General features: G+C 45.4%; 1 protein-coding gene across 1 annotated transcript; it reads right to left on the minus strand.

Annotated features, from left to right (window-relative positions):
• Positions 1-7,937: 7,937 nt before the first annotated feature.
• LOC143818614 (dicarboxylate carrier UCP2-like) lies at positions 7,938-20,198 on the minus strand. Its single transcript, XM_077299868.1, has 7 exons — positions 20,148-20,198; positions 15,708-15,887; positions 15,427-15,634; positions 12,645-12,842; positions 12,313-12,414; positions 9,110-9,290; positions 7,938-8,798 (listed from the first exon to the last, which is right to left on the minus strand). The coding sequence occupies exons 2-7, from the start codon at positions 15,831-15,833 to the stop codon at positions 8,684-8,686; spliced, it is 930 nt and encodes a 309-aa protein (XP_077155983.1). The 5' UTR covers positions 15,834-15,887; positions 20,148-20,198; the 3' UTR covers positions 7,938-8,683.
• Between the last annotated feature and the right edge of the window lie 486 nt (positions 20,199-20,684).

The following is a 20,684-nucleotide window of genomic DNA, read 5'->3' on the forward strand; positions in this document are numbered from 1 at the left end:
GTGATAGTGCAGCGCCCCAGAGTCCTGGTCGTTGCAGTAATGTCGCTCTTCCACCAGGGGTACATCTGATGGCACTAAAGGAGTTCACCTTGCCAGGTATCACAAGTCACACACTACACTTCACACTCCGGCCACCAGGGGGAGCCTTGCTCCTATCTATTAGGGCACTCCTCACAGAAGGGTAAAACTGGTGGGTTGGATAGGAAGTTAGGGAGAAGCAGACTGGGCTCGGCTGAGGCAACACCTGTCAGGCAGACGGGGGAAAGGAGGAACGTCTGAGCTGCAGACAGAGGGCCCCTGTCAGGAGTGGGATCCTGACAGAGGCCAAGCACGAGACAGAAAGACACGGAGCCGCACCCATTGCGGCAGCATCCTAAGAAAGGACAAGAAAGGAATTGTATTGTGGAGAGTGAGAAACGAGTTCACAGCACAAGGAGATAATACCGGGAGGAGTTCTGCCCTGTAAAGGCTGGCTCTGTCATGATCTCAATGGCAAGAGAACATAGCATCAGCATATATAGGAACTAGCTCTTGGAAGATGGGAACTGAGCTGACCATGAACTAAACCTACCGCACAACTAGCAGTGGCCGGGTAGCATTCCTACATTTTATCCCTAGATGCCCATCGCCAGCCGGAGGACTAAATAATGCTAGCAGAGGAAAATATTAGTCCTAGCTCACCTCTAGAGAAATACCCCGAAAGGAGACAGAGGCCCCCCACATGTATTGGCGGTGAATTAAGATGAAATAACAAACGTAGTATGAAAATAGGTTTAGCAAATTTGAGGTCCACTTACTAAATAGCAGAAGACAGAAAGGACACTTTCATGGTCAGCTGAAAACCCTATCAAAACACCATCCAGAAATTACTTTAAGACTCTGGCATTAACTCATAACACCAGAGTGGCAATTCCTGTTCACAAGAGCTTTCCAGACACAGTAACAAAACTACAGCTGTGAACTGGAACAAAAATGCAAAAACAAACATGGACAAGAGTCCAACTTATCTAGTAGTTGTCTAGGAGCAGGAACAAGCACAGAGAGGCTTCTGATAACATTGTTGACCGGCAAGCAACTAACAGAGAAGCAGGGTTATATAGCGACTCCCACATCTTGATGGGAACAGGTGAACAGAGAAGATGAAAACACCAGTTCAATTCCACCAGTAGCCACCGGGGGAGCCCAGAATCCAAATTCACAACAGTACCCCCCCCTCAAGGAGGGGGCACCGAACCCTCACCAGAACCACCAGGGCGATCAGGATGGGCCCTATGAAAGGCACGAACCAGATCAGAGGCATGAACATCAGATGCATTCACCCAAGAATTATCCTCCTGACCGTATCCCTTCCACTTGACCAGATACTGGAGTCTTCGTCTGGAAACACGGGAGTCTAAGATTTTCTCCACAACGTACTCCAACTCACCCTCAACCAACACCGGAGCAGGAGGCTCAACGGAAGGCACAACCGGTACCTCATACCTGCGCAATAATGACCGATGAAAAACATTATGAATAGAAAAGGATGCAGGGAGGTCCAAACGGAAGGAAACAGGGTTAAGAATCTCCAATATCTTATACGGGCCGATGAACCGAGGCTTAAACTTAGGAGAAGAGACCCTCATAGGGACAAAACGAGAAGACAACCACACCAAATCCCCAACACAAAGCCGAGGACCAACACGACGGTGGCGGTTGGCAAAAAGCTGAGTCTTCTCCTGGGACAACCTCAAATTGTCCACCACCTGCCCCCAGATCTGATGCAATCTCTCCACCACAGCATCCACTCCAGGACAATCCGAAGATTCCACCTGACCAGAGGAAAATCGAGGATGAAACCCCGAATTACAGAAAAACGGGGACACCAAAGTGGCAGAGCTGGCCCGATTATTGAGAGCGAACTCCGCCAATGGCAAAAAAGCAACCCAATCATCCTGGTCAGCAGACACAAAACACCTCAGATATGTCTCCAGGGTCTGATTAGTCCGCTCGGTCTGGCCATTAGTCTGAGGATGGAAAGCGGACGAAAAAGACAAATCTATGCCCATCCTAGCACAGAATGCCCGCCAAAATCTAGACACAAATTGGGTTCCTCTGTCAGAAACGATATTCTCAGGAATACCATGCAAATGAACAACATTTTGAAAAAACAGAGGAACCAACTCGGAAGAAGAAGGCAACTTGGGCAGGGGAACCAAATGGACCATCTTAGAGAAACGGTCACACACCACCCAGATGACAGACATCTTCTGAGAAACAGGCAGATCTGAAATAAAATCCATCGAGATGTGTGTCCAAGGCCTCTTAGGAATAGGCAAGGGCAACAATAATCCACTAGCCCGAGAACAACAAGGCTTGGCCCGAGCACAAACGTCACAAGACTGCACAAAGCCTCGCACATCTCGTGACAGGGAAGGCCACCAGAAGGACCTTGCCACCAAATCCCTGGTACCAAAAATTCCAGGATGACCTGCCAACGCAGAAGAATGAACCTCAGAGATGACTCTACTGGTCCAATCATCAGGAACAAACAGTTTATCAGGTGGGCAACGATCCGGTCTATCCGCCTGAAACTCCTGCAAGGCCCGCCGCAGGTCTGGAGAAACGGCTGACAATATCACTCCATCCTTAAGGATACCTGTGGGCTCAGAGTTACCAGGCGAGTCAGGTTCAAAACTCCTAGAAAGGGCATCCGCCTTAACATTCTTAGAACCCGGTAGGTATGACACCACAAAATTAAACCGAGAGAAAAATAATGACCAGCGCGCCTGTCTAGGATTCAGGCGCCTGGCGGTCTCAAGATAAATCAAATTTTTGTGGTCAGTCAATACCACCACCTGATGTCTGGCCCCCTCAAGCCAATGGCGCCACTCCTCAAAAGCCCACTTCATGGCCAAAAGCTCCCGATTCCCAACATCATAATTCCGCTCAGCGGGCGAAAATTTACGGGAAAAGAAGGCACAAGGCCTCATCACGGAGCAGTCGGGACTTTTCTGCGACAACACTGCCCCAGCTCCGATCTCAGAAGCGTCGACCTCAACCTGAAAAGGTAGAGCAACATCAGGCTGACGCAACACAGGGGCAGAAGAAAAACAGCGCTTAAGCTCCTGAAAGGCCTCCACAGCATCAGGGGACCAATCAGCAACATCAGCACCCTGCTTAGTCAAATCGGTCAATGGCTTAGCAATATCCGAAAAACCAGCAATAAATCGACGATAAAAGTTAGCAAAGCCCAAAAATTTCTGAAGACTCTTAAGAGAAGAGGGCTGCGTCCAATCACAAATAGCTTGAACCTTGACAGGATCCATTTCAATGGAAGAGGGAGAAAAAATATATCCCAAAAAGGAAATCCTCTGTACCCCAAAAACACACTTAGAACCCTTCACACACAAAGAATTAGACCGCAAAACCTGAAAAACCCTCCTAACTTGCTGGACATGAGAGTCCCAGTCATCCGAAAAAATCAGAATATCATCCAGATACACAATCATAAATTTATCCAAATAATCGCGAAAAATATCATGCATAAAGGACTGGAAAACCGACGGAGCATTTGAAAGACCAAAAGGCATCACCAAATACTCAAAGTGGCCCTCGGGCGTATTAAATGCGGTTTTCCACTCATCCCCCTGCCTGATTCGCACCAAATTATACGCCCCACGAAGGTCAATCTTAGAGAACCACTTGGCCCCCTTTATGCGAGCAAACAAATCAGTCAGCAACGGCAATGGGTATTGATATTTAACAGTGATTTTATTCAAAAGCCGATAATCAATACATGGTCTCAAAGAGCCGTCTTTTTTTGACACGAAGAAAAAACCGGCTCCTAAGGGAGATGACGATGGACGAATATGTCCCTTTTCCAAGGACTCCTTTATATATTCTCGCATAGCAGCATGTTCAGGCACAGACAGATTAAATAAACGACCCTTTGGGTATTTACTACCCGGGATTAAATCTATGGCACAATCGCACTCTCGGTGCGGAGGTAGCGAACCAAGCTTGGGTTCTTCAAAGACGTCACGATAGTCAGACAGGAACTCAGGAATTTCAGAGGGAATAGATGATGAAATGGAAACCACAGGTACATCCCCATGAACCCCCTTACATCCCCAGCTCAACACAGACATAGCTCTCCAGTCGAGGACTGGGTTGTGAGATTGCAGCCAAGGCAATCCTAGCACCAAATCATCATGTAGATTATACAGCACCAGAAAGCGAACAATCTCCTGGTGATCTGGATTAATACGCATAGTTACTTGTGTCCAGTATTGTGGTTTATTATTAGCCAATGGGGTGGAGTCAATCCCCTTCAGAGGAATAGGAGTCTCCAAAGGCTCTAAATCATACCCACAGCGTTTGGCAAAGGACCAATTCATAAGACTCAAAGCGGCGCCAGAGTCGACATAGGCGTCCGTGGTAATAGATGACAAAGAGCAAATCAGGGTCACAGATAGAATAAACTTAGACTGTAAAGTGCAAACGGAAACAGATTTATCTAGCTTTTTAGTGCGCTTAGAGCATGCTGATATAACATGAGTAGAATCACCACAATAGAAACACAACCCGTTTTTCCGTCTAAAATTCTGCCGCTCGCTTCTGGACAGAATTCTATCACACTGCATACTCTCTGGCGTCTTCTCAGTGGACACCGCCAGATGGTGCACTGGTTTGTGCTCCCGCAAACGCCTATCGATCTGAATAGCCATTGTCATGGACTCATTCAGACCCGCAGGCACAGGGAACCCCACCATAACATCCTTAATGGCATCAGAGAGACCCTCTCTGAAAGTCGCCGCCAGGGCGCACTCATTCCACTGAGTAAGCACAGACCATTTACGGAATCTTTGGCAGTAAATTTCAGCTTCATCTTGCCCCTGAGAAAGGGACATCAAAGTTTTTTCTGCCTGAAGCTCTAAATGAGGTTCGTCATAAAGCAACCCCAAGGCCAGAAAAAACGCATCCACATTGAGCAACGCAGGATCCCCTGGTGTCAATGCAAAAGCCCAGTCTTGAGGGTCGCCCCGGAGCAAGGAAATCACAATCCTGACCTGCTGTGCAGGGTCTCCGGCAGAGCGAGATTTCAGGGACAAAAATAATTTGCAATTATTTCGAAAATTCTGAAACCCAGATCTATTCCCCGAGAAAAATTCCGGCAAAGGAATTCTCGGCTCAGATACAGGTGCATGAAAAACAAAATCTTGCAAATTTTGTACCTTTGTGGCGAGATTATTCAAACCTGCAGTTACACTCTGAAGATCCATTACAAACAGGTGGACACAGAGCCATTCAAAGATTAGAAGGAGAGAAAGGAAAAAAAAAAAAAGGCTGCAGCATAGACAGACTGGCAAGAGGTCCAATTAAGAGCACACTCAAGAGAAAAAAAAAAAAAAAAACTCTCAGCAGACTTCTTATTTCTCTCCTTTCTCAGCCAAGGATTTTAACCCTTTAGTGGGCCGGTCAAACTGTCATGATCTCAATGGCAAGAGAACATAGCATCAGCATATATAGGAACTAGCTCTTGGAAGATGGGAACTGAGCTGACCATGAACTAAACCTACCGCACAACTAGCAGTGGCCGGGTAGCATTCCTACGTTTTATCCCTAGATGCCCATCGCCAGCCGGAGGACTAAATAATGCTAGCAGAGGAAAATATTAGTCCTAGCTCACCTCTAGAGAAATACCCCGAAAGGAGACAGAGGCCCCCCACATGTATTGGCGGTGAATTAAGATGAAATAACAAACGTAGTATGAAAATAGGTTTAGCAAATTTGAGGTCCACTTACTAAATAGCAGAAGACAGAAAGGACACTTTCATGGTCAGCTGAAAACCCTATCAAAACACCATCCAGAAATTACTTTAAGACTCTGGCATTAACTCATAACACCAGAGTGGCAATTCCTGTTCACAAGAGCTTTCCAGACACAGTAACAAAACTACAGCTGTGAACTGGAACAAAAATGCAAAAACAAACATGGACAAGAGTCCAACTTATCTAGTAGTTGTCTAGGAGCAGGAACAAGCACAGAGAGGCTTCTGATAACATTGTTGACCGGCAAGCAACTAACAGAGAAGCAGGGTTATATAGCGACTCCCACATCTTGATGGGAACAGGTGAACAGAGAAGATGAAAACACCAGTTCAATTCCACCAGTAGCCACCGGGGGAGCCCAGAATCCAAATTCACAACATGCCTCCTTCTGAGGCGCGTAGCCGGTGGCCGGAACACCGAGGGAGTAATTGACTCTACGCTTTACTTCAGAGACCGGCAGGACAGTCAACTCCAAGTTGGCTGCCCGACCTAAATACCTAAGAAGACACAGTGGCAAATTGTGGGGGTCGGGACCTCTCTAGGGTCCCTATAAACAAGCCTCAGGCCATCAGTCATACGGGTTGTCCTATCCATACCATCTGGGGGACAGAGAGGAAGAAATAACATCAAGACAAAAGTTGTGAGGACTATCCCGTGGTGCTCAGCAGGGAAGTACTACAACACCCAGGTACTAGTAGGAAGGCACTGATTTCCACCTGGTTAAGAGAACTCTGGATGTGCCTTCGGACCGGCCGGACCCTGCCTGCCCTGTGATCAGTACTCTGGACTGTGGACTCTGAAGTCTTCAGTAAAGGTAAAGAGACTGCAACCTTTGTGTCCTCGTTATTCACTGCGCCTTACATCGTCCACCGTCACCACCTATACATCTGGGAAGTCCTGGGGATACACTTCACCTGTGGGAAGGTATACCATCTAGCGGCCATAACATCACCCCAGCGGACCCCTAGCAGCATCGGTCACCCTGACCGAATACCACAGGTGGCGTCACGAACACTAGACAAACTACACCTTTAATTGGACGCCCCTCAAAAGGGCCACGGACCGGGTCAGGCCACCGTGACATCCCCCGAACCGAAGGACCCGGTACCGAGTACCCCATTGCCCTTAACGTGGGGGCGCTCCAATTCCTTCTCAGTATAACTACAGCTGTTCCGTGAAGACCTCAGAGGTTTGTGTGAGAATATTAGTGATAAAACAGCATCATGAAAACCAAGGAGCCCACCAGACAGGTCAGGGATAAAGCAATGGAGAAGAGTAAAGCAGGGTTAGGTTATAAAAAAAATAGCCCAACCTCTGAACATGTCACAGAGCGCTGTCTAATCCATTATCCAAAAACTGCAATCCTACCAAGACATGACCGGCCACCTAACCGACATCCCAAGAAAGGAGAGCACTGATTAGAGAATCAGCCAAGAGGCCGAAGGTCACTGAAGGAACTACAGAGATCAACAGCTCAGGAGGGAGAATATGTCCACAGGACAACTATTAGTCGTACACGCCACAAATCTGGCATTTATGGAGGAGTGGAAAGTAGAAAGACATTTTTGAAAGTCATAAGAAATCCTGTTTGCAGTTTGCAAAAAGCCATGTAGGGGACACAGCTAACATGTTGAAGAAGCGACTTAGGACAGATGAGACCTTTTTGGGCTAAATGCAAAATGCTATGGGTATGTATCACCCTGAAAACACCATCCCCACCGTCACACATGATGGTAGCAGCATCACGCTGTGGGGAGGCTTTTCTTCAGCAGGGGCAGGGAAGCTGGTCAGAGTTGATGGGAAGATGGATGGAGCTAAATACAGGGCAATCCTGGAGGAAAACCTGTTAGAGGCTGCAAAAGACTTGAGACTGGGGCATAGGTTCACTTTTCAGTAGGACAACGACCCTATAAGTCCTGCCAGCACTTTTGTGAAATAAATAGTACACCCTGTATCATTTCCTTTACATCACAGATACTTGTTACTTTGTGTTGGTGTCACATAAATTCTCAATAACATACATTTAGGTTTGTGGGTGTAACGGGAAGAAATGTGTAAATCTTCACGGGTGTGAAGGGTTAGCGATGGCGGGCTTAGGTACAGCAGTAACGTCAGAGTCTTTCAGCATTTGATCATTTTTATTAGTAAACAGACACTCGTGTTGTACGGGGACTTGGAATGGATCCTGAACATCAGGCGTCAATCGCCGGCTCGTGAGTCATCATTTCTGGCAGCGGCGCCCATTGGTCGCGGTGTTGGATGCTGCCAGTGTATTTCCCAACCTGAGTTGTCTGAGTCCAGACATTTGTTTTTTTAATGGTGGGATCTGCTGATCGATGGCTCATGTAACGCGATCATCCTGCTCCCTACAGGCGAAGTACAGGGGGCACCGCGCCATTCATACAGGCAGATAGGGGCCCGCTGCTGCTCCTGTGCTCTAGGGCCCCCTTGTGGCTGTGCCGTGTCACTGTAATGGGCGCCAGGGGCAGCAATGTATTGGGACATGGTGTGAACTTCCGTAAACCTCCATATATACAGTAAATATTACCGCCGCCGTCTGCTCTATGCCCTCTTAGACCTTGACCGGTCTTATAGCCACATGCCACCTAGAAAGATAATATTAGGCGCTAACAGAGCAGATTCTAAGTAGCCAGATACTGACGGTAAATGACCGTCCCCCCGCAGAGCTGTATAATCCACCATCCAATACATAATCCTGCAGGACCTGGTGCCTCGGACTGTGCCCACCCTATGTGTGGCCGCCATAGGGGCAGGACCCAGAAGTAACGACCTTTCACCGCTCACTCAGGGGCAAACAGCTTAACCCGGTCAGCCGGAAATATTGTGACCCCAAAAATGTCATTGCTCGTTAGTGGGGGTCTTCCCAGGAGCCATGAACCATCATCATCGCCCTCTTCAGCTGCTCGTAACTCACGAACATGACGATATTCCAGGAGCCGAGTCTGAGAAAAGCCGGGACAAACCTAAGGAAAGGAACCAAACCATTAGAATTAAGCAAGATCTCTGCATGCTGTCAGTGAACGGGAGCATTCTGGTGTTCACTGGATTCATCCTGACTTATTACTTCTCACAGCTGAGGATTTGTTACAATGAGATGTCTGGGACCAGATGAAAATGAGAATGGTTCAATCAACTGACAGCAAGCAGAGATTTTACATGTACAAAGTATGTGTCATCCAACAATGAACGTATCTCAACGACATTGTATTACATTTTCATGACAGTGCAGACTTACTACATGTGTGGCATGACTGTGTCAACACGGTCAGCTTACCCCTTGTAAAACGCCAGGCTGCCCTCATTAACCAACATGGTAAAGGCGCAATTCAGTGCGTTCTTGTACTGCCCAGCCGTAGAGTTCATGTACCGAGTCTTCACCACATCCACTGGAGACGCCACAACTGTCGTGCAGAAACCAGCACCAAACGCAGCCACGAAATGACACGGAAGGTTATCTGGAAGCAATGATAATACAGAGGCTCAATAATAATCCAATATTACCGCCCCTATGTACCAGAATATAACTACTATAATACTGCCCCTATGTACAAGAATATAACTGCTATAATACTGTCCCTATGTACAAGAATCTAACTACTATAATACTGCCCCTATGTACAAGAATATAACTACTATAATACTGCCCCTTATGTACAAGAATATAGCTACTATAATACTGCTCCTATGTACAAGAATATAACTACTATAATACTGCTCCTATGTACAAGAATATAACTACTATAAAACTGTTTCTATGTACAAGAATATAACTACTATATTACTGCTCCTATGTACAAGAATATAACTACTATAATACTGCTCCTATGTACAGGAAGATAACTACTATAATACTGCTCCTATGTACAAGAATATAACTACTATAATACTGCTCCTATGTACAGGAAGATAACTACTATAATACTGCTCCTATGTACAAGAATATAACTACTATAATACTGCTCCTATGTACAAGAATATAACTACTATAATACTGCTCCTATGTACAAGAATATATCTACTATAATACTGCTCCCTATGTACAAGAATATAACTACTATAATACTGCTCCTATGTACAAGAATATAACTACTATAATACTGCTCCTATGTACAAGAATATAACTACTATAATACTGCCCCTATGTACAAGAATATAACTACTATAATACTGCCCCTATGTACAAGAATATAACTACTATAATACTGCTCCTATGTAAAAGAATATATCTACTATAATACTGTCTCCTGTGTACAAGAATATAACTGCTATAATACTGCCCCTATGTACAAGAATATAACTACTATAATACTGCTCCCTATGTACAGGAATATAACTACTATAATACTGCCCCTATGTACAAGAATATAACTACTATAATACTGCTCCTATGTAAAAGAATATATCTACTATAATACTGTCTCCTGTGTACAAGAATATAACTGCTATAATACTGCCCCTATGTACAAGAATATAACTACTATAATACTGCTCCTATGTACAAGAATATAACTACTATAATACTGCCCCCTATGTACAAGAATATAACTACTATAATACTGCCCCTATGTACAAGAATATAACTACTATAATACTGCTCCTATGTAAAAGAATATATCTACTATAATACTGTCTCCTGTGTACAAGAATATAACTACTATTATACTGCTCATATGTACAAGAATATAACTACTATAATACTGCCCCCTATGTACAAGAATATAACTACTATAATACTGCCCCTATGTACAAGAATATAACTACTATAATACTGCTCCTATGTAAAAGAATATATCTACTATAATACTGTCTCCTGTGTACAAGAATATAACTACTATTATACTGCTCATATGTACAAGAATATAACAACTATTATACTGCTCCTATGTACAAGAATCTAACTACTATAATACTGCTCCTATGTACAAGAATATAACTACTATAATACTGCCCCCTATGTACAAGAATATAGCTACTATAATACTGCTCCTATGTACAAGAATATAACTACTATAATACTGCTCCTATGTACAAGAATATAACAACTATTATACTGCTCCTATGTACAAGAATCTAACTACTATAATACTGCTCCTATGTACAAGAATATAACTACTATAATACTGCCCCCTATGTACAAGAATATAGCTACTATAATACTGCTCCTATGTACAAAAATATAATTGCTATAATTCTGCCCCTATGTACAAGAATATAAGTACTATAATACTGCCCTCTATGTACAAGAATATAACTACTATAATACTTCTCCTATGTACAAGAATATAACTACTATAATACTGCTCCTATGTACAAGAATATAACTACTATAATACTGCTCCTATGTACAAGAATATAACTACTATAAAACTGCTTCTATGTACAAGAATATAACTATTATAATACTGCTTCTTTGTACAAAAATATAATTGCTATAATTCTGCCCCTATGTACAAGAATATAAGTACTATAATACTGCCCTCTATGTACAAGAATATAACTACTATAATACTGCCCCTATCTACAAGAATACAACTACTATAATACTGCCCCTATGTACAAGAATATAACTACTATAATACTGCTCCCTATATACAAGAATATAACTACTATAATACTGCCCCTATGTACAAGAATATAACTACTATAATACTTCTCCTATGTACAAGAATATAACTACTATAATACTGCTCCTATGTACAAGAATATAACTACTATAATACTGCTCCTATGTACAAGAATATAACTACTATAATACTGCCCCCTATGTACAAGAATATAACTACTATAATACTGCCCCTATGTACAAGAATATCTATATATATAATTGTCTAAGGGTTTTTCTGTCTGTCCTGGAAATCCCGTGTCTCTGATTGGTCGAGGCCGCCGGGCCTACACCAATCAGCGACGGGCACAGTATCGACATAGAAATCCCGCGTCTCTGATTGGTCGAGGCCGCTAGGCCTCGACCAATCAGCGATGGGCACAGTATCGACGTAGATGTCATAATGGTTGCCATGGCGACGATGATGTCATAACCAATCAGCGACGGGCACAGTCTGCCGCGAATTCTGGAATCATCATTGTCCATATACTACGGGGACATGCATATTCTAGAATACCCGATGCGTTAGAATTGGGCCACAATCTAGTAACTACTATAATTCCGCTGCTATATGTAAGTATGTGAACCTTAGAGTTTGTACTGTTTTATTTCTCTGTACGTGCGGTGTTATTTTTATAGCTTGGGGAGTGATGAGATTTGTTATCAGGAGTACCGTTTCGCCGTGGACCTGGTGTCCTCTCTTATCTCAGTACTTTTCTCAGGTGCAGGTAATAATGATTGTGCCAGTTGATCTCTATTATCACCATATAGCGGTATAATGTGCTGCCATCCACTCTGGTGACAGAACAACGTGTCCAGGACGTCAGGGCCGGTAGATATGATAGGTGCCGATGTCTGGACAGAACGGTCCTCACCTGTCATGAGCTGGCGGGTGAGGATGGCCTCTTTGATCAGGTCGTAGGTCACCAGTTCTGCGCAGTTCACGATGGCGTTGCGGGTAATGTTCGGTACAGTTCCTGTGTAGAAAAAAGTTCACCTGTGGTTATAACCCATACAGATCTATACAATATATACAGCAAGTGGCCGACATGAATTTTATAATGGCCTAGCGCCCCCTGATGGCCATAAGTGCGTGAAGATCAAGGAGCGCTAGAGTAAAGCAGTGGACATCGGTGCTTTCGTTATTCTTGTCTCTGGACTGTGGTTTTATATGGATTTATAAGGAATTGATCTCCAGATCTCCCACCTTTCCAGAGTCCTCGGACCCCCTCCTCCTTGGCGATGGTCTTATAGGCGTCCACGGTGCCATTATACCGCCTGTGTCCGTCTATGACTCTGATGTCGGCCTGGAATCTCACTTTCACCACATCTGTTGGCTGAGCGCAGGTGACGGCCAGGGCCCCGGTTGTGGATCCAGCGAGGAGCCGGCATGTGACCCCGGAATCTGGGAAAAGAGAAGGTGATGAATAAAGGAGCAGCCCGGCGGTATTTCACCGGGACAACAGTCAGATAGCGGCTCTCACCCGGTATCAGGTGCCCATATATGTGCCCTCATGGCCGCCCGTGTCCTGTGTATCAGGTGCCCATATATGTGCCCTCATGGCCGCCCGTGTCCTGTGTATCAGGTGCCCATATATGTGCCCTCATGGCCGCCTCTGTGTCCTGCATATCAGGTGCCCATATATGTGCTCTCATGGGCGCCTGTGTCCTGTGTATCAGGTGCCCATATATGTGCCCTCATGGCCGCCCGTGTCCTGCATATCAGGTGCCCATATATGTGCACACACTGTGATATCACTGTTATGGGGTCACTATGATGTCACTGTTATGGGGTCACCATGATGTCACTGTTATGGGGTCACTATGATGTCACTGTTATGGGGTCACTATGATGTCACTGTTATGGGGTCACTATGATATCACTGTTATGGGGTCACTATGATGTCACTGTTATGAGGTCACTATGATATCACTGTTATGGGGTCACTAAGATGTCACTGTTATGAGGTCACTGATGTCACTGTTATGGGGTTACTATGATGTCACTGTTATGGGGTCACTGTGATGTCACTGTTATGGGGTCACTGTGATGTCACTGTTATGGGGTCACTACGATGTCACTGTTATGAGGTCACTATGATGTCACAGTTATGAGGTCACTATGAGGTCACTAAGATGTCACTGTTATGAGGTCACTGTGATGTCACTGTTATGGGGTCACTATGATGTCACTCTTATGAGGTCACTGTGATATCACTGTTATGGGGTCACTATGATGTCACTGTTATGAGGTCACTGTGATATCACTGTTATGGGGTCACTATGATGTCACTGTTATGGGGTCACTATGATGTCACTGTTATGGGGTCACTATGATGTCACTGTTATGGGGTCACTAAGATGTCACTGTTATGAGGTCACTGATGTCACTGTTATGGGGTTACTATGATGTCACTGTTATGGGGTCACTGTGATGTCACTGTTATGGGGTCACTATGATGTCACTGTTATGGGGTCACTACGATGTCACTGTTATGAGGTCACTATGAGGTCACTATGAGGTCACTATGATGTTGCAGCGCCCCAGAGTCCAGGTCGTTGCAGTACTGTAGCTCCGCCACTAAGGGGAGCTGTGGTACGTCTGATGGCACTGAAGGAGTTCATCTGACCAGGTATCACAGACACCAATACATTTCACAGTCTGGCCACCAGGGGGAGCTAAGGGTGCTATGTATTAGGCCACTCCTCACAGTCTGGTAAAACTGGGGGTTAGGCAGGAAGTTAGGAAGAAAGCTGACTGGGTTGGAACCATGCAACACCCTGTGCCAGAGGGTGTTGCAGGGAGAGACTCAGGGGGGTCCCTGTCAGGGGTGGGATCCTGACAGAGGCCTAGCAACCAGAGAGAATGTTACAGGACCGCGCCTGCACTAGATAGCGGCGGTGCCCTAAGAAAGGACAAGAAGCGAGGTTTATTGTGCTGAGTGAGAAACGAGATCAACGCAACAAGGAGATAACACCAGTAGGAGTCGTGCTGTAAGACGAGGCAACATCCTACTGAGGCGCACAACCGGCGGCCGGAACACCGAGGAAGTATAGAGCTCCAGGCCAAACTTCAAACCTACGGCAGGACAGTCAGTTACAGGCGGGCTGTCTCACCCAGACCCAGGAAGACACAGGGGGGTAACAACAGGAGTGGGGCGACGCTAGAGTCCCGGAAGAGCTCCGAGCCTCCCCGTCATACGGGTGCGTCCTAACCGTAAGATCAGGGGGACGTAGAGGGAGAACATCAGAATTGAGTTGTGAGGGAACACGAAAAACAGACACAACAGTTGTGGGGACTATCCCGTAAGCACAGCAGGGGAGGACCACAACACACAAGCACAGGAAGGTAGGCACAGATTTCCACCTGCAAAGGGAACTCTGGAGGTGCCATCGGACCGGCCGGACTTGCGCAGCCCTGCTAACCGTATTCCAGACTGAGGACTCAGAAGCCTTCAGTAAAGAGGTAAAGAGACTGCAACCTGGTGTCCTCGTTATTGACCGCGACCGGCACTACACCGCACCATAACATCAGCACCATACCACCACCTTTCATTGTGCGCCCCTCAGCAGGGTCACGGACCGGGTCTAGCCACCGTGACGACCCCAGAACAGAGACTCAGAGGCCCGGTACCGGGTACCCCTCGGCCCTGTGGCAGTGGGGGCGCTGCAATGTCACTGTTATGGGGTCACTACGATGTCACTGTTATGAGGTCACTATGATGTCACAGTTATGAGGTCACTAAGATGTCACTGGTATGAGGTCACTGTGATGTCACTGTTATGAGGTCACTGTTATGGGGTCACTGTGATTTGACTATTTTAGATATACTGTGTGGCTGCCACTGTTATGGGGTCATCATGATGTCACTGTTATGGGGCACATTGGATTATATAGGGCCGTTGTAATGTTTCCCCCCAAGAAGATCCCAAATAAGAGTGAGGTTGTCCTCCATTCACACAGATGCGGGGAGATGGCCGCCGCTCACTTTCTGACTGCCGACAGTAAAACTGCTTCACGGAGTCGTACATCCCGATCCGGATAGAGGCGAAGGTCATCTGCCGCTGCAGCCCGGCCACCAGCCCATTGTAGAGACTGGCCGGCCCCTCCATCTTCACCATGGTGGAGATCGTCCCCATCACCCCCTTGTACTGCACCACTCGCACGCTGGGCTGCGCCGGACCCTCCCCTTGGATCTGCAGATGGGACAGGGAGTGAAGACTTTTTCATATATTTACACCCCTCGCCCCATCGGGTCACCTTCTTTACCTGCAGTCTGACTTTCGCCGTGTCTAAGGGGAATGTGACCAAGTCGGCAATACAGGCCGCCGTCCCAGCGCCCACAAACTTCACCATCAGCGTGGGGGGAACCTCGGAGGGCTTCAGTCCGACCATCTGCACTTTTGGAGGTTTTGTAGTCGACGACTAGTGATACTCGTCACACGTTACCTGTGAAGATAAAATATTCTGACATTATCATCATGTACTGGAGTTCCATTCATGTTCTTAAAGGGACAGTCCCTTTAAATAACTCTTAAAGGGCCTGGGGACAAATGTTTTTTTCTCCACTTATATACCTCTATTTCGGGCTAAAAATAAAGTATTTGCAATTGGGTTTCATTACACATTTTGCACCGTTTGCCTTTTACAGGCTATCTTATGCCCACAGATGACCCAAATATGTGGATATAAGCACAAAAAAGTTACTAAAACAATCCCTTTAATTACTCATTGTTTTCATGTGGTCTCCGGAACCAACAGAGGTGCTAGATTGTCAGATATTCTGGACTAGTGGGCTGAGATATGAATTATTGGACTGTTGGATGCCAGATTAAAGGGATTCTGCTTTGTGTGCAGAAGGGAAGCTGGAGTGTAACGGTGACTCCGATCATCGCTGATCTCACATTTCTTTACACGACTTCCCGTTTCGATCGGTTAATTTTCTGCTTGGTCATTAAATAAAACTTGGTGAAAGTTTTCGGTATGTTCCTTAGTGACAAAGTCAGAAACCTCAAATTAAAGGACATCGTCCAATAAATGCTTCCATTTTCCTTACAAGACTTCTGCTTCCTGTCAGTGAATGAAAACCGGGACAGATCTAAGTATACCCCCATCATCAAAAAATAGATACAGACCCCGGACCGGACCCTGCAGATAAATACAGACCCCGGACCGGACCCTGCAGATAAATACAGACCCCGGAGCGGACCCTGCAGATAAATACAGACCCCAGACCGGACCCTGCAGGTAAATACAGACACCGGACCCTGCAGATAAATACAGACCCCAGACCGGACCCTGCAGATAAATACAGACCCCAGACCGGACCCCGCAGATAAATACAGACCCCGGACCGGACCCTGCAGATAAATACAGACCCCAGACCGGACCCCGCAGATAAATACAGACCCCGGACCGGACCCTGCAGATAAATACAGACCCCAAACTGGACCCCGCAGATAAATACAGACCCCAGACCGGACCCTGCAGATAAATACAGACACCAGACCGGACCCCGCAGATAAATACAGACCCCGGACCGGACCCTGCAGATAAATACAGACCCCAAACTGGACCCCGCAGATAAATACAGACCCCAGACCGGACCCTGCAGATAAATACAGACCCCAGACTGGAGCCTGCAGATAAATACAGACCCCAGACTGGACCCCGCAGATAAATACAGACCCCAGACCGGACCCTGCAGATAAATACAGACCCCAGACTGGAGCCTGCAGATAAATACAGACACCAGACCGGACCCCGCAGATAAATACAGACCCCGGACCGGACCCTGCAGATAAATACAGACCCCAAACTGGACCCCGCAGATAAATACAGACCCCAGACCGGACCCTGCAGATAAATACAGACCCCAGACCGGACCCTGCAGATAAATACAGACCCCAGACCGGACCCTGCAGATAAATACAGACCCCAGACCGGACCCTGCAGATAAATACAGACCCCAGACCGGACCCTGCAGATAAATACAGACCCCAGACCGGACCCTGCAGATAAATACAGACCCCAGACCGGATCCTGCAGGTAAATACAGACCCCGGACCGGACCCAGCAGATAAATACAGACCCCAGACCGGACCCTGCAGATAAATACAGACCCCAGACCGGACCCTGCAGATAAATACAGACCCCGGACCGGACCCTGCAGATAAATACAGACCCCAGACCGGACCCCGCAGATAAATACAGACCCCGGACCGGACCCAGCAGATAAATACAGACCCCAGACCGGACCCTGCAGATAAATACAGACCCCAGACCGGACCCTGCAGATAAATACAGACCCCGGACCGGACCCTGCAGATAAATACAGACCCCAGACCAGACCCCGCAGATAAATACAGACCCCAGACCGGACCCTGCAGATAAATACAGACTCCAGACCGGACCCTGCAGATAAATACAGACCCCAGACCGGACCCCGCAGATAAATACAGACCCCAGACCGGACCCCATAAACTAATGCAGACACCAGACCAGACCCCTGAGTATATACAACCCCCAGAGTAGACCTCTAAATAAACACAGACCTCAGCCCAGACCCCTAAATATATACAGACCCTCAGCCCAGAACCCATAAACTAACACAAATGCCAGAACCAAGACCAGACCTCTTACACCAATACAGATCTGAGATCAGGCTTCTAGATTAATGAACGTCCCCAAAACTACAGACATCAGTCTCCATAACACCAAACCAGAGCCCTTTAATAAGTGCCACAGACCAGACTTCCCCCATTATATATAGAACCAGTTTGCAGCAGGACATTTTGTGACATTTTGCAGAAAACAGCTGAATGGAGGAGATTTACTGGGAGATGTAGTATTTTGGGGGATATGTGCTGCTGCGGGGGCGCCCGGCTGCTGGGAGATCTGTGGACGGAGAGGCAGGAATCTGGGTGAAGGGTGAGACTTGTTGACACGTATATAATCACCGGGTGCCATGACTTGTGACCTTACCCGGGTGTGCTGATCACTGACATGTGTGAAGCCTTTCCCCCTGCCAAGTCAGATCTGCTCTCACGTCCTCCGCTGACCCGACGTCCTCTGTGCTCACCGGCACCAGAACATCACAGAGGTTTTAATCTTGGTGAAAATAGAAATTTCTTCAAAAACTGTGTCGGTTGTCACCACCGTCTTGGAATTCTATTCGCAAACTCTGACATATGGAGATAGGTAGGATTTGGTCCTATGAGGACCACAGGCGATGGGTCGTGGGACCACCGCGTGCTTGTAGCTCTAATTATACAAATAATTTTATTAAAAAATTACCTGACTTTCCGGAGGAGGCTGCTCTGTGGTCTGGAGAGATCATCTCACCGATATTCTATGTGTGTATGTACGCCGTATAGATATATATTTGTTTTGGGGCTTATTTTTACATCAGTTCCCAAGCCCTCGCCTCGGGCGGCAGGGGCGGCCTTTCAACCCTTCATTTTACGTCAGATCTGATTCATTGTTTTTAATCTATTCTTTCCGGAGACATAAATCTCTCTAGAGAATAGAACGATCTCGTTCTCCGGACTGAGGATAGAAAGTCGGAAAGACAAGACAGTAAATTCCTTTCTTTTTATAGATCTTCTTAATCCCGAGCCGGGCGGGACTGAAACCCCACGAATACAGGTGCTGCTGTACGTACAGAGGTGCTGAAAACACTCACTGACAGCGCGGAATAATCCCAGGGCCGGGAACGAACCCAGGGATGTCGCCGAAAATACAGAAAGGATTCTGCAGATGTGTCTTATCTAATTTTATGAAAATTTTACGGGAGCGGGAAATTAGGGATTTTAAAATATTTGGAAAAAAAAAAGTTTTTTTTTTATCCTATAATGTACTGAAAAATTAGAAAAAAATTCAATTGCAGTGAAATTGTGAAAAAAGAAGCAAAATTCCTTTGTTTTTGTTTTTTTGCAGAGATCATTAGGTGTTAAAATTGATCTGACATTATGGTTCTCCGGCTCAGTATGATTACGGTGACACCAAAAAAACATACAGCTTACATAAGTGGTGAATAAAAATTCCGAACTTTGTAAAAAAAAATAAAAAGTGTTATATTAAATATATATATTTTATTTTTTCATAATTTATTTTTCTTACTCCCCATAGGGTATATTGGTCTATGATATAAATTGATTGGGAATAATCCCAATGAAATAGTGATAGTTGATGAAAACTAACAAAATTAATATACAATATATTTCATCTTTTTGAAAGTCCTGTAAATATAAATGATACATCTATATAAATATTTTATAGATTAGCGTTTTATGTATTTTTTTAAATTTATTTTTAAATATAATATATTTTTATTTTTCACTATATTTAATAATTATTTTAAATAAAAATAATATAATAATGATGATGCATATTCTCTTATTACAACCATTTATATAGTCATGTTTTTTATATTAGGTTATTCTTTATGGAGGAGGCCATTTTCTGGTCTATTTGTAATTTAAATGATTATGTTATTTTATATTATAGAATATTTTCTATTCTTATCATCATTTATAATACGTTTCACCCACTTCTTATTTAACTATGATATATTGTATATTTTCTGTAGCTTAGTTGATTATATTATTTTACATGCTTTTTACATTATAATGTATTTCTTTATATTATTATTATATTTTCCATACATTCTCATTGTATTATGTCTCTTCCCACATGTTCCCTTCCTACCTATGGTCCACGCTCCTGGTCTCGCTGCGTCTGTCTCTCGCTCTGAGTCCAGTGTTGACTCGTGGGACCTTCGCTTTTATATTTTGGGCACAGCAGCCTCATCTAATTACAACGTCTCCTGGAACAGGGGCCGAAAACACGGATCACTTGTCACTTGTGTAAATCAGTGCGTGTGACAGAACAAAGCACAAACAGCTCAGGCCTCGTCACACTGACCCTGGACCGGAACCAAAGTTCTACATTACGTCTGTCCAATATGCGTCCATCCCTATAGTGACAAATGACGGTACTCATGGGGTTAGATTTCGAAATGGGTCTTTCTGGAGTTCTTCTTACAAATTTGGAGTTTGGGAAAGCTGGGTGACAGTCCTGGTGAGAGCTGTAATGGTAGTAAAAAGACTACACCCACCAACCGTCTCGGATCCAGTGGCACAGTCCCTGGTTTCGGGGTCTTGTCCTGCTTTCAGCTGCATCTAGGTCTTTAGATGCAGATACATAGTGAACATAGTGGTGGAGCGGAGGAGAGATGGGCACTAT

The sequence above is a fragment of the Ranitomeya variabilis genome, chromosome 3 (genome assembly GCF_051348905.1).
Source record: "Ranitomeya variabilis isolate aRanVar5 chromosome 3, aRanVar5.hap1, whole genome shotgun sequence".
In the NCBI taxonomy this organism is placed as follows: domain Eukaryota; kingdom Metazoa; phylum Chordata; class Amphibia; order Anura; family Dendrobatidae; genus Ranitomeya; species Ranitomeya variabilis.

Bases quoted from the DNA above. Each gene is read 5' to 3' on its own strand.
- LOC143818614 (XM_077299868.1), bottom strand. From the start codon at position 15,833: ATGGTCGGACTGAAGCCCTCCGAGGTTCCCCCCACGCTGATGGTGAAG. The intron at 12,415-12,644 runs GTGGGAGATCTG...TTTTCTACACAG, and splicing joins GGTCCGAGGACTCTGGAAAG to GAACTGTACCGAACATTACC. The intron at 9,291-12,312 runs GTGAGGACCGTT...CATTGCTTCCAG, and splicing joins CACCCGCCAGCTCATGACAG to ATAACCTTCCGTGTCATTTC.